Source organism: Notechis scutatus, chromosome 2 (genome assembly GCF_049901735.1).
Source record: "Notechis scutatus isolate UNSWTSFEM ecotype Mainland chromosome 2, rNotScu1.2, whole genome shotgun sequence".
Lineage (NCBI taxonomy): Eukaryota > Metazoa > Chordata > Lepidosauria > Squamata > Elapidae > Notechis > Notechis scutatus.
Genome location: NC_142010.1, coordinates 113,391,433 through 113,404,072, shown reverse-complemented (window position 1 = coordinate 113,404,072; position 12,640 = coordinate 113,391,433). Strand labels below are relative to the sequence as shown.

Below are 12,640 nucleotides of genomic sequence, written 5' to 3'. Positions count from 1 at the left end.
GCTTGCTGCAGAAATACATTTTTTCTTATTTCCTCAAGACTATGTGCCAAGAGAGATGCTTGCCTTATTCATACTTGCACAACACATTAACGTTCTATACTTGCAGCCCCACCACCAAGATTAAAAATTGGAACATAAATTAGGTCTTCTGATTAATCAGATCCCCTCCCCTTAATATCAGAAGGAACCTGGTCTACCATACAGTATTTATGTACATTTTGTTATAGAGAAAGACCAAGACGTTGCTAGACCAGCATTCCCAATCTTTCTAGGTTGGCAGCCTGGCGTAGGGAGGGAGAGAAAGAGAGGGGATGATTTTACACAGGGTGGATGAGTGTGCACACACAGCTTCATTTGTGTGAGTGCGAGTGGGGCTGTACTTGCACACATGCTTAACTGCTGCTGGTGCAGCCCAGTTCTGAATGGGCTGTAACCCGGTAGTGGGCCTTGGCCGAGGGGTTGGGGACCCCTGTGCTAGACTACCACAGTGCTAATCGAGAAAAGAATGCTAACTATTCTTACTGTGAACTCTCCCAATGGACAAGATACCTCCATCATCTCTACTAAGGCAATGCTGTAAAATTCTGAGGGCTGCAGGTTCATATTGGGGAGGTACCTGGTTGTAAGAGCTCCTAGCAAAGCTCATCCATATTCATAAGCACCTATCACAATGTCACTCAACTAAAGAAAAATTATACTATGCTTACAATGCAGTGTTCTTTGCCAAATAAAGCTTAACTTGCTTCAGCTAGCTTAGAAAGCCAGGAGACTGTGAGTTGTAGCCAGCTGAAACACATTTGTTCCTTAACTTTGCTTCAACTGCAAAGAGAGAGCAATATCAATGGTGGTAAATTGAGGGTTTTTCATCAGCCAATAAAAAGTCTGATTATCTTCCTGTTCATATATTTGATGCCTCTGCTAGTGATCCCATCTGTACCTGAGGTTAAGCATGGAATGAAGTGAAGGGGGCACTTTGAGATAGTACATGGTAATGAATAAGAAGTTGGAAATCTTTCTTTGGTTAGACATTAATCCAAGCTTGAGAAACAGTGGGATTTTTTTCCTTTGAGGTAATCTTTTAAGTATCCTGGAAATTTGTTACTAAAATAAGCTCAGGAGAAAATCCAAATTCTAATTAATTGTAAATTGATTTTTCCCTGCAATAACTGTTGAATAACTCTGTTCTAGGTGAGTTGTATCACTAATGCAGTACTCAGACGACAGACTGTCATTTAACCACCAGTAGAAACTGGAGTCACCTTCTGAAAGGAATACATACCATCCTTCATACGAAAGAGCAAGGAAGGATCAGCAGCTTCTGTAGAGAAATAGGCAAAACCTTTTGGATCCCAGAAGAGTTCATCTTGTTTATGCTGTAGCTGCACAGCCCATTCCAACCAGCTAGGGTTCAGTGTGGCTTCGTATAGATCAAACAGTGCTTGGATTACAAAGACATAGTCCTCTAAGAATCCATGGATAGGCACAGAACTGAAAAAAAACAAAGGAGGAAAAAAATCCAACCTCATAGTAGGAGATCATAGTTATCATTATTAAATCTAATTCTTGCTATGAGCCCCACTATGAGCCCAAAATGTATGTGAAATATTTCCAGCCATTTCTGATATTCCAAGGGAAGATCCAAGATTCTGACTGTTTAAATGACATTCTCTAATATCCAGGCAGAACTCTATTTCTTTTGCCTTGTAGCAGTGACTTTGACTTTGTCTTCTTCAATATGAGAATGAGAATTGAGAAACTATAAGTGTTCGTTCTGAGAATTTACTTCACTCTCATATCAGAAACTGCTGTAGAAGATTGGTACATAAGTCCTGCTGCATAGTCTAGCAGCATTTTATACAATATAGGGGGAGGGGTGTAATATTTTTGTGTGGGTATATACAAATATATGTATGTGTCTGTACACACATTCTCTCCCTACTCTTAGACAAGCATTTTCTCATTCTAGTTTATAAAATACTAAAAGGTATACCATTTTTAAAATTCTTCTTTTGCCTTGGATGTTTGGGGAAAAAACAGCATAGACAATTCTGAAATTCAGTATAAATGTTATCTACCTTAGATGAAAAGTGAAGAATAATAATCCCCTTTTGAAAACAGTGGCTATTGTATTTTGGACACAAGGCAAGTAGAGAACCAATATATTTCTCCAAATGTGTGGACCAAATAAGAAAAATAGTACTTCAATCTCCCTTGAAATGATATTACAAAGGTGTAAAAAATGAACCCAGGAGCAAAACATTTATCCATGAAAAGGTGAGCGCAAATAATTTCAACATAACCTCTTCAGTCTTCCCCTTGTCTCTTCTCACCATCTTTTCTCCCACCAGCTCAATTTGCTAGCTACTTAAGCAAAATTCAATCTGAGATGTAAAAAGCAGGTGCTGCTATCACAAATCAAGCAAATCACCCTTCCTTGCTGATTACCCCTAACTCTATTGACATATATGTAATTTGTGTTTGGTCAAGAGAAAAGCCAATTTGGGGGGGGGGGGGGGGGGGGGGGGGGGGGGGGGGGGGGGGGGGGGGGGGGGGGGTTTTTTGTGGTGTTGTTGGTTTTTTTTTTTTTTTTGTGGTTGTTTGGGGGTTTTGGGGGTTTTGGGGGTTTGTGGGGGGGGGGGGGGGGGTGGGGGGGTGGGTTTTTTTTTTTTTTTTTTGGGGGGGGTTTTTTTGTTTTTTTTTTTTTTTTTTTTTTTTTTTGTTTTGTTTTTGTGTTGGGGGGGGGGGGGGGGTTGGTGTGGTTGGGGGGGGGGGGTTGTTGGTTTTTTGGTTTTTGGTTGGTTTTTTTTTTTTTTTTTGTTTTTTTTTTTTTTTTTTTTTTTTTTTTTTGTTTTTTTTTTTTTTTTTTGTTTTTTTTTTTTTTTTTTTTTTTTTTTTTTTTTGTTTTTTTGTGTTGTGGGGGGGGGGGGGGGGGGGGGGGGGGGGGGGGGGGGTGGGGGGTGGGTGTTTTGTGTTTGACTGGTGTAGCCTGTCAGAAAGTGGATATTTGCACAACTAGCCAATCTCCCAGAGGTATCTACTGGCTCCTATGAAAAGGCAAGAGGCAGTAAAAGACCTTATACTACAACAGTTTAAACTACAATGTACTCTAGGTTCTTCCACTATATATCTAATTTTAATCAAAACTTTTGCTCCTTCAGATGGAATCCTAATTGTCTGCCAAGGGAGGCTTATAATGCTTCCAGTGTTATTGGCTACTTTTACTCATCCACAGACAAGACACAGAAACAAATACAGCAGAGGTGGGATGCTACCGCTTCTAACCAGCTTTATAGAACCGGTGGCTCTGAAGAGCAGCAGACACCGAACCAATTCTGTGTTTGCTGCTGTTTGGCCCACCCGCCCTCGCAGGCTGTTACCTGACCTTTATTTCCTGGTTTTTTCAACCTCAGCTGCTTTGCGCGGCACAGTTGAGGTTGAAAAAAGCCGTAAAAAAGGGCTTTTTCAAACGCTGCGCACCCACACAGAGCGCTTAACAGCTGTCCGGGCAACACAGCTTTAGGTGTATTGCATGCGCGCGCAAAACATAGTCACCAAACCGGTAGTAACCCCAGTTGAATCTCACACCTGAAATACAGGTTTTCAATGTCTAATCTTCACTATCTAAAACCTCCATTTACTCTTACATACACAATGCCCATTCGTATACACCCAACTTAAAGCATGGCTGGATTTCAAAAATTAAAGCAGGTTTTAATTCTTTGAATTAGAGTTTTAAAAAATTGAGTTTCAGAGAATTAGAGCAGGACCCCACTATGCAGACTCTTTGATTCTATGGAATGGCACGATTATTTGTCCTGGCAGTTTTCTCATGATTGGTACTTTTTCACCTCATCCAGTTCTCATGGGAATTATCTGATATTTTGAAAGCAACTTTTGCTACCGGTATATCTCCTTGAAAGCATCATTCCACCTAGACTAAGTAGGCTGCAATCTTCTAGAATAAGGCTTTCTGCCACTGTGGCCTGACCTAAAGGGGCTTTATATACTCCATCTTTCGTACCATGTATTCACACAAATATATGGTGCAGGTAATCCTCACTTAACAACGGCCCCATTTAATGACCATTCAAAGTTATGATGTGCTGAAAAAGTTACTTTGCGACCAATCCTCAGATTTATGATCGTTACAGTATACTTGTGATCATCATTTGTGTGCTTCACAGCTGGATTTCAACAAGCAGAGACAATGGAGAAGCCGGCAGTAAAATTGCAAATCATAGTCATGTGATGATTTGTTTAATGACTGCATTGCTTAGCAACACTTTCTTGCCCCAATTGTGGTTGTTAAGTGAGGACTACCTGTATAAAACCATATTATCAGTATACTGTGGCATTATCTAATGGTTGTCATTACAAGTTAGGCACACTGTACTAGTATCAATATGGTTATACATGATCAGCACACTCTATATGTCTGCAGTGAAATGTTGCTATCATTTAAATACTGACTCTCTATAGTACTTATCTTATAAGTGCAACCTGAAAATTGCCATCTGAAATGTAAACCATCCTCTGTTCAACCTCAGCCAAAAATAGCAGTATTTGCCTACTGGGTACTTGGGCCCCATGAAGGGGCAGTGAGATTGGAGTATACGAAGCAGGTTGAACACATAAGCAAAAATAATATACTCTCCACTAGGTTGTTAAAAAATAAGAACAATTTAAAAAAAACAATACCAAGAACAAAAAAATAAATTCCTTATAATTACTAAGTCCAGATATTACGCTGCTCATTCAAGCTAGTATCGCTTGAGAATTTTATCATTTTGTTCTTTAGAATATGATTTGTTTCTCCAGTTTAAATATGGCTGTGATATCTGGACTTCCAAGTTGGCAGAAAAGTCTTTTGTGCCATCTAAATGTCAACTGTATCTTTGTAGCTCAAATACTAGCCTAGTTTAAGGATATAGCCAAGGATCAAGGGGGGAACCCAGGCTGGAAACTCCAAATTTCATGTTCAGATCTATAATAAGATTAAAGTAAGATATATAGATATATATGATTCAGTGGTACATGACAAACTACTGTTAAAACTAAATTCTTACAGCATTTCTGGATCCCTTCATAAGTGGATTATTGCATTCCTGTCAAACAGGCAACAAATAGTAAAAATAGGGAGCGCTATATCAAACCCTGCTCCAGTTAACAGCGGTGTCCCCCAAGGCAGCGTTCTAGGACCCACACTCTTTATACTTTATATAAATGACCTTTGCGATCACCTTATAAGCAACTGCATCTTCACGGATGACGTAAAACTATTCAACAGCACCGACAATGCTACCGTCCTTCAAAGCGACCTTGATTATGTGTCTGAATGTCAAACAGTTGGCAACTCCAAATCTCGACCAACAAATGCTCTGTCCTACACATTGTTAAAAAAAAATCAGTACACCAAATACAAACTAGGTGGATATGACCTCGTTGATGACCCTCACTCTGTCAAGGACCTGGGAGTACTCATATCTAATGATCTAAGCGCTACAGCTCACTGTAACAGCATTGCCAAAAAGGCATTAAGAGTTGTAAATCTAATCTTACGAAGCTTCTCCTCTGGAAATATTGAATTGCTAACTGGGGCATACAAATTCTTTTGCTAGACCAATACTCGAATACAGCTCATCTGTCTGGAATCCTCACTGTATATCAAACATTAATACAAATGAGCGAGTCCAGAAGTATTTCACGAGAACAGTATTATATTTCTGCTCACAACAGAATACCCTATATCACCAGGCTTGAAATTTTGGGCTTGGACAATCTTGAACTATGCCACCTACGGTTGGACTTAAGCGTAATACACAAAATTATCTGCTACAATGTCCTACCAGTCAATGACTACTTCAGCTTCAACCGCAACAATACAAGAGTACCCAACAGGTACAAACTCAATGTTAACTGCTCCAAACTTGATTGCAGAAAGTACGACTTCAGCAAGAGTGGTCAATGCCTGGAATGCGCTAGCTGACTCTGTTGTTATATCCTCAAACTCCCACTCCTTTAATTTCAAACTATCCACTATTGACCTCACCCCATTCCTAAGAGGTCTGTAAGGGGTGTGTATAAGTGCACAATCGTGCCTACAGTCCCTGTCCTGTTGTCCCCATTTATTCGTACCTATTTCCTGTATTCTTACTCATGTTTATACTTATACCTACTATCTTGTAAGCGATTGACAAATCAAATAATAAAACAAAATAAAATAAATATAGCCACATCTGCCTAGCATGCTCCTGGATGTTTTAACTTGCAGGCTTCACTAGTTTCTCTCCTCAGGAAAATTGTAGGTCTACCATTCTCCAATACTAACTGCCTCTTCTCGTCCACACTTGTTTCAGTATCACAGAAACAAAAATGCAGTGGCCATGTATTTGTGTAAGAAAGAAGTCTGGCTTTTTTTCAAGCCAGGGTATTTATTCATGCATCCCAGTAGTTTAGCTTTTAGTTGGCAACAATTCTGCATGGACTCGGGCACAAATCTTGCCTATTAACTAATGCTTTAACTAGATCCAGGAGGATGAATCAGAACCTCAGCATTTAAAGAAGGTAGTCCATCCCTGAGGACATTCCCATTCTCCCTCAGTCCAAGTTTTCTTCTGTTTGGTGGCATTGTAGTGCCTGGGATTGCCTGTCACTTACCTGTGGGTCACTGTGTTGCCTTGTCCTTGATAACAAGTTCTTAGCAGCTTTCCATTGCTGGCATTAAACATGTGGTTTTGCAGGAAGGAAGCTGCACATACAGCTCGATCAATGTATTCTTTCTTGCCTAAGATGGCTCCACACTGAGCAAAGCCAGAGATCATCAGTCCTAGAAGGCAAATTAGTGGGAGAGTGCTCATTTGAATTCATACACTCAGAATATACAACCTATATTTCTTTTGACCCAAGTCTCCTCATGGATTTATCAGTTTAAGTCACTTCTTCCTTAAAATGGCTCTTTTCACATATGCTGAAGACAGGTAAAAGCAGATTATCATTTCTCAAATGCTTCCCTTGTCACATGATCAGAGCATTATTTTATATGCTTTCTTTTGCTCTTAATCAGTGATTCAGGGGGAAAAAAGAAGTGGACAGTATCTTCATCACTCATGACCCAATGATTCACTCGTAGAAGTTAGGGCTTGGTAAAATAATTGCCTGCAAAGATCACCAATCAGTAGGTCTCCATGGCTCTGAAAGATCTTTCTGGCACTATTTTAAAAAATGAACTTAGAAACTTAAATGGAAGATTTCTGAAAGCTTACCTGAGAATTCTGGAACCATTTGGGCAGCATACACATTGCCAGGAGAGAAAGCAAGTGAGCTTGTCTATTATTTTTTTCATTATACAGTATGTTCAAGTATCTTCATTTCATAAAGGAGACAAGTGCTCCCTCTATATTTATAGAATGTGAAAAACTACAATAACATAAGCACCTTCATGGATTAACGAAGATTTCTTTCTTTCTTTTCTTTTCTTTCTTTCTTTTTCTTTCTTTCTTTCTTTTTTTTTTTTTTTGTGGCTGTAGGGAAAAGATGCTACTGCCCCCTGCTGCCAAAACAGTTTCAATAAACAGTGCTCCAGAGTACTTTTGGCCAGAAGAAAAAAGAGCAAAAGATTAAAAACCAGGAAAAAAGAAAAAAAGAAGTAGCTGGTTTTAATAAGCTTACAAACTATTTTTCTAACACCAGAGAAGCAGGCTTATCAGGTGTGGTTAAGTCTGCTCACCAAATTATTTCCCTTGAATGGCCGCACAGTGGAAGAATTTACTGCAACGAATATACTGCTCTCCCCTCACAGAAGTCTTCCAGGTGTCAGTGCAGTTTGGTAAGGGTGTTACTGAGCTCCATGCAAAAGAACAAACCTCACCATTCCAGGATGCCAGCATCTTGCTGTCCAGATGGGGCCGTGGCCTCTGAGTTCGTGCCTTATATAGTTTCTCCCTACTTTTAACCAGCAATGTCTTCAGTTCTTCTAGCCCCAGTCCAAATCGGGCAGCTGTAAGTTCCAGGGAATATTGCATTATCAGAACATTTTTTCTTTTTAATTCATTGTGAGGATCCTGAAATAGAAGATCAGTGTAAGAAAATAAAGGAAGTCTCCTTTAAGCCCTCACATGGTAGAATGCTATATGATGTGACACATCAATGGAATAGACTCAGATGGGAAATTTTACTGATTTCATCCAATATTATTCTTTTATGAGTGTGTGTTTGATTTTTTTTTAATATGTGCATTATTTAACTGAACATTTCTCCTGTTGAGGGAGATGCTTAAAACATTTCTTAAATATTGCAAAGGTTTTTGCCATTTGAAAAAATTTGAATACCTTTGACTGCTTCATCTATCACAACTCTGTCATGACCTTATCAAAAGAAAACAGTCTTTCCTGGACTTCCTAAGTAGTTATTCTCTTCTGTCAAAAGACTAAATTACCTACAAAGCCTTTCCACTACTTTGAGAGCATCAAATAGTGAAATTTGTTTTCAAGTCCAACTTCAACTTTTTAATCAATCAGTATTGCCTTATTTTACATAGCAACCGCTGTCTGAATCTTTTTAGAAAAAGAACCCCTTGAATATCTTGCAGCACCAGTGCTTTCCCCTACCATTTTCTTCCTCCCTAGAATGATCAAGTGAGGACGCAACATTGTCTGATCATTATCTCTGTGGGATCATCTAGATATGTCAGTTTCCCTTGATAAGTTGCTCCCAGAGCAAAACAAAACAAAATGAATAGCCTCAATGAATTAGCTAAACACGAGGTAGCTCAATACAATCAGGACAAAACAAATAAAGCTATCAAATGCATGTCCTAGAAATGAGAAATTTTAATTAGAACCAGCAACTTTTTCCTGCTGATTTCCCTAAGCCTGTCTTAGCTAACATTTCACTGATCTCAAGGTTTTATTTCAAAGCTATATTTCAAGGCAAGCCTTAATAATGAACAACTCATGGATATAGGTAGTCCTTGTTTAGTGATTACCTCATTTAGTAACCATTCGCAGTTACAACAGTGATGGAAAAGTAACATTATGACCAATTTTTGCATTTACAGTCTTTGCAGGTCTGTAAAGCAAAGGGAAGCTAACATCATAAGCACAATCATAGTTTTTCTTGGCAATCATTTCACTTCAAGACTGAGTTGACAGTCTCAACCGTGGTTACTAAACAAGGGCTATCTGTACTTAGTATATAAGAGAATTAAAAATGGGGCAAGACAACTGGGTATTTATTCCAATAATGAAAGCTTCTAGTATCCTATCAGCTTTGAGAAGAACTAGTGATCCTGAATTCTGAGATCTTAGAAAGCGCATAAGAACTGAGAATTCTGTGCCTAGCAAGACACAGGAGCCTGTTGACTAACACAGAGTTCCCCAACCTTTCCTGCTTTACGTTCCCGGGAGGGAACGGAGGGGGAGAGAAGAGACAGTTCCGTGCGAGCGGTGGGCTAGTGCATACATTTGCACAGGTCCATTTGCGCAAACTGCAGGCATGCACACCCATTGCTCATGCAGATGGAACTCATGCGCACATACTCACCTGCTGCTTGTGCAAGTGCTCAACCAACACTTCTGCGACCTGGTTCCGAAGGGCTCAAGGCCAGTAGTGGGCCATGGCCCAGTGGTTGGGGACCCCTGGGCTAGCACCTGTGTTGTCACTAATAAGGGACTCAACTTTCCCAAGCTCCCTTAGCCACCCCTTCCCAATTGTACCTTCATTGGGTTCACATTGCCATCTTCCTTCATTCCATAGTGATGCATGAAAACATCTGCCACAATTTTTTTCTCTGGGATCCCTTCAATGGGGTCTGGCAGGAGCTGCCGAATCTCTTCAGCTGTCCATACGCAAAATGCACCCTCTTGCTTTTTCTCTGATTGGACTGTAGCGTATGAATCAGCATCCTCTGCACTGTAGAAACCCCCTGACTGAAAACCAAAGAATTAACAGTATCATAGACTTTAATGTACAGCCCAATTTTTAAAACGTATATGCAAAGTCGTAAGATCTGCCTAAAAAATGAGACTGATTGACAGTTCTCCTTTTTTATTCCTGAGCTTGCCTAATATACCCATTCTTCGTTGAGTAATCATGTTCCATTCCAATACCCAGTCTTTAAGTGAAATGTCTGCTAAGTGAGCATGTGACTGACTGAGAGACAGAGTGATGGCGGCATCTCATTTAGATAAAGTTCTTTCCTACAGTTATGCCACTATTACTCCCACTCAGCGTGAATTGTTCTCAGGCATAAGAAATTTAGTTTTAAGCATGTGCATTGGTCAGAAAAAAAAAATTTATATTACTATTGTATTTGCAAATAATCGCTAAGCAAGGTAGTAACTAAATGATGAGTGGGCGATGTCTGCAATAAGCCCAGATGTTAGCCTATTCTTCAGCAGTAAAAATAAAGAGTGTTGCCTGAGGGGGAGGGGAAATAGACATTTTCCTTAAAAATTGGGAACTTTCTACAGTATTTGTACTTATAACCATGTATAACTATGAGGAACAAAATTTAGATACATTTTTTTCACATTTCTGATCTTAAAACTAACACATTCCTAAATAAAGAATCTCTGCTTTAAACCATCAATCTCTACCATACTTTAAAAATTTTGAATTGTCTGTTCTAGAGCATGCCTGCGGAACTGGTGATCCTTAGCTAGGTGATTATGGCACACTTGCCTTGGTCCTGGCAACCCATTTTAGCCAATCAGAAAAACAAGGAAAATAGCTAACAATTGTGTGAACTGCCAGGTGTTTAGTTTGGTGAACTGCAAATTGGCTAAGACCGACAATTTCTGAACCTCCATACATTCATAAACTATAGCTCCCAGAAAACCAGCAAAACATAGTCCACTTCTAGCTGCATTTATTCCAAGTTTGCTGGCAACTCAGCAGCTTATCATCATCTAGTAGCAGTAAATCTTACATTGTCACTCAGATCCCGAGAAACATAAAGAAGAATGTCTGCTGCCGTGTCTGCAAAGAATTCATCACCAGAAATCTGCATAAAATACAAGAAAACATTATTCCAGGAAAATGAAATTGAAAGGAAAACATTATGTAATAATTGTATTCTTGGAATAAACAATATAAAAAGCCAAATTCGGAATAAGGAGAAGTTTTATATAAAACCATGAAATCACGGGTTGTCTAATATCCAGGCCAGAATATTGAAAAGAAATCATTTACATGTTGCAGTGTTACATAATTCAATCATATCCTGAGATGATTTTACTATTCTTATTTCACACCTAAGAAATATCTATAGTCCTACAGCTGTAATATGTCACATTTAATCTTTTAAAACCATTTAAACCTATACGTGATATGGAATTTGGCCAATAAGCATATTTAGAATGTTGAGAAACTGCTGTAGGATTAATATCAAAGAAGACAGGGCTTGCCCATTCCTAAAACAGCTATTAAGGTGGAAAACAACCAGACTCAATATACCCATCTACTAGAAGACAAAGTGATTATCCCTACTCCCTACTTTATTCCTTTATTTTGCTGTCTTATAATTATAATCATTATTATTTTTGTTTCCTGGACAGGTGGCAAATTTCCAATAAAGTAATAGGCTGGAATCACCAATACCCATTTTTGTTTTCTAACAAGACAGCCCATATAGAGCAAAACAAGTAATCTTGCAAATAAAGATATTATTAAAAGCCAATGCCTTTGTAGCTTGCCTGCTTCCTTAAAATTAAATACATAAAAGGTTATATTAAAAAATTATGTCAGCTTGGGGCAAAACCAAGTAGAAACCATGCTAGGAATCCTAAGTATACAGACAAGCATGGAATCATTTGCCCAGGTTCTATGAATATAATCTCAAATCCATAAGAATATACAAATATTACTATATAAATAAACTTAGAAAAGCCTCCTGATTAAATCCAGTTCTGAGATTCGGCCTATTGTAGATTCTTGTGAATTACACAGTTGGAAATCTTTTTTGAACTCCACCTGCAGAACTTGATAAAAGACCAATTAAAATCAGAGCAGGAGAAAGACAAATGGATTATCCATAAGCTCTCTTCTTTACTCATGGTCATTTCAGCTATAATTCTTCACCCAAAATGCTAACGAAAGTGTCATATGTACAGTCAATTGTCAAATGGATATCCAACTTATTTGTCTCAAAAGAGCCATCACACAACTTACAATTAAAATTCATCAAAAAAACAGCATTACATCAATAGGTATGTATTTATTTATTTATTGCAGGAGTTACCCTGTGATAAGATGGAAGGCCAATACATTTTACAAATAAATAAATACAATTAATTAAATGATCGCTATTTTCCATATCAATAATATGGAAAACAGACATGTTGATAAAGAACTCCAAATAACTACAAGCTTCTCTACTTGCATTCTTTACCACAGCAATCTGTTCCCATGTTTATCTGATCACCTGACAGTGTGGAAAAATTAGCAGGATGCTTAGGCCTCTGCAGATTGTGGAGAGTGGGCCTGAAAACTATATACTCCATAGTTTTTTTTCGTTTTTTTATTTTTTTTATTTTTATTTTATTTGTCAATTGCTTACAAGATAATAGGTATAAGTAAAAACATAGTTATGAATACATAGATACATATAAGAAAAATAAAAAATATATAAAAGAAACAATAG

General features: G+C 38.4%; 1 protein-coding gene across 2 annotated transcripts in view; it reads right to left on the bottom strand.

Annotated features, from left to right (window-relative positions):
* Positions 1-12,640, bottom strand: part of SPATA20 (spermatogenesis associated 20) — a 59,142-nt gene that overhangs the window by 23,687 nt on the left and 22,815 nt on the right. For both annotated transcript variants that reach the window (XM_087955875.1, XM_087955874.1), the window contains exons 9-13: positions 10,928-11,002; positions 9,714-9,926; positions 7,868-8,060; positions 6,658-6,826; positions 1,280-1,488 (exon numbers count right to left, since the gene is read on the bottom strand). In XM_087955875.1, the coding sequence (XP_087812001.1) occupies positions 1,280-1,488; positions 6,658-6,826; positions 7,868-8,060; positions 9,714-9,926; positions 10,928-11,002 (859 nt within the window). The remainder of the gene's footprint in view (positions 1-1,279; positions 1,489-6,657; positions 6,827-7,867; positions 8,061-9,713; positions 9,927-10,927; positions 11,003-12,640) is intronic.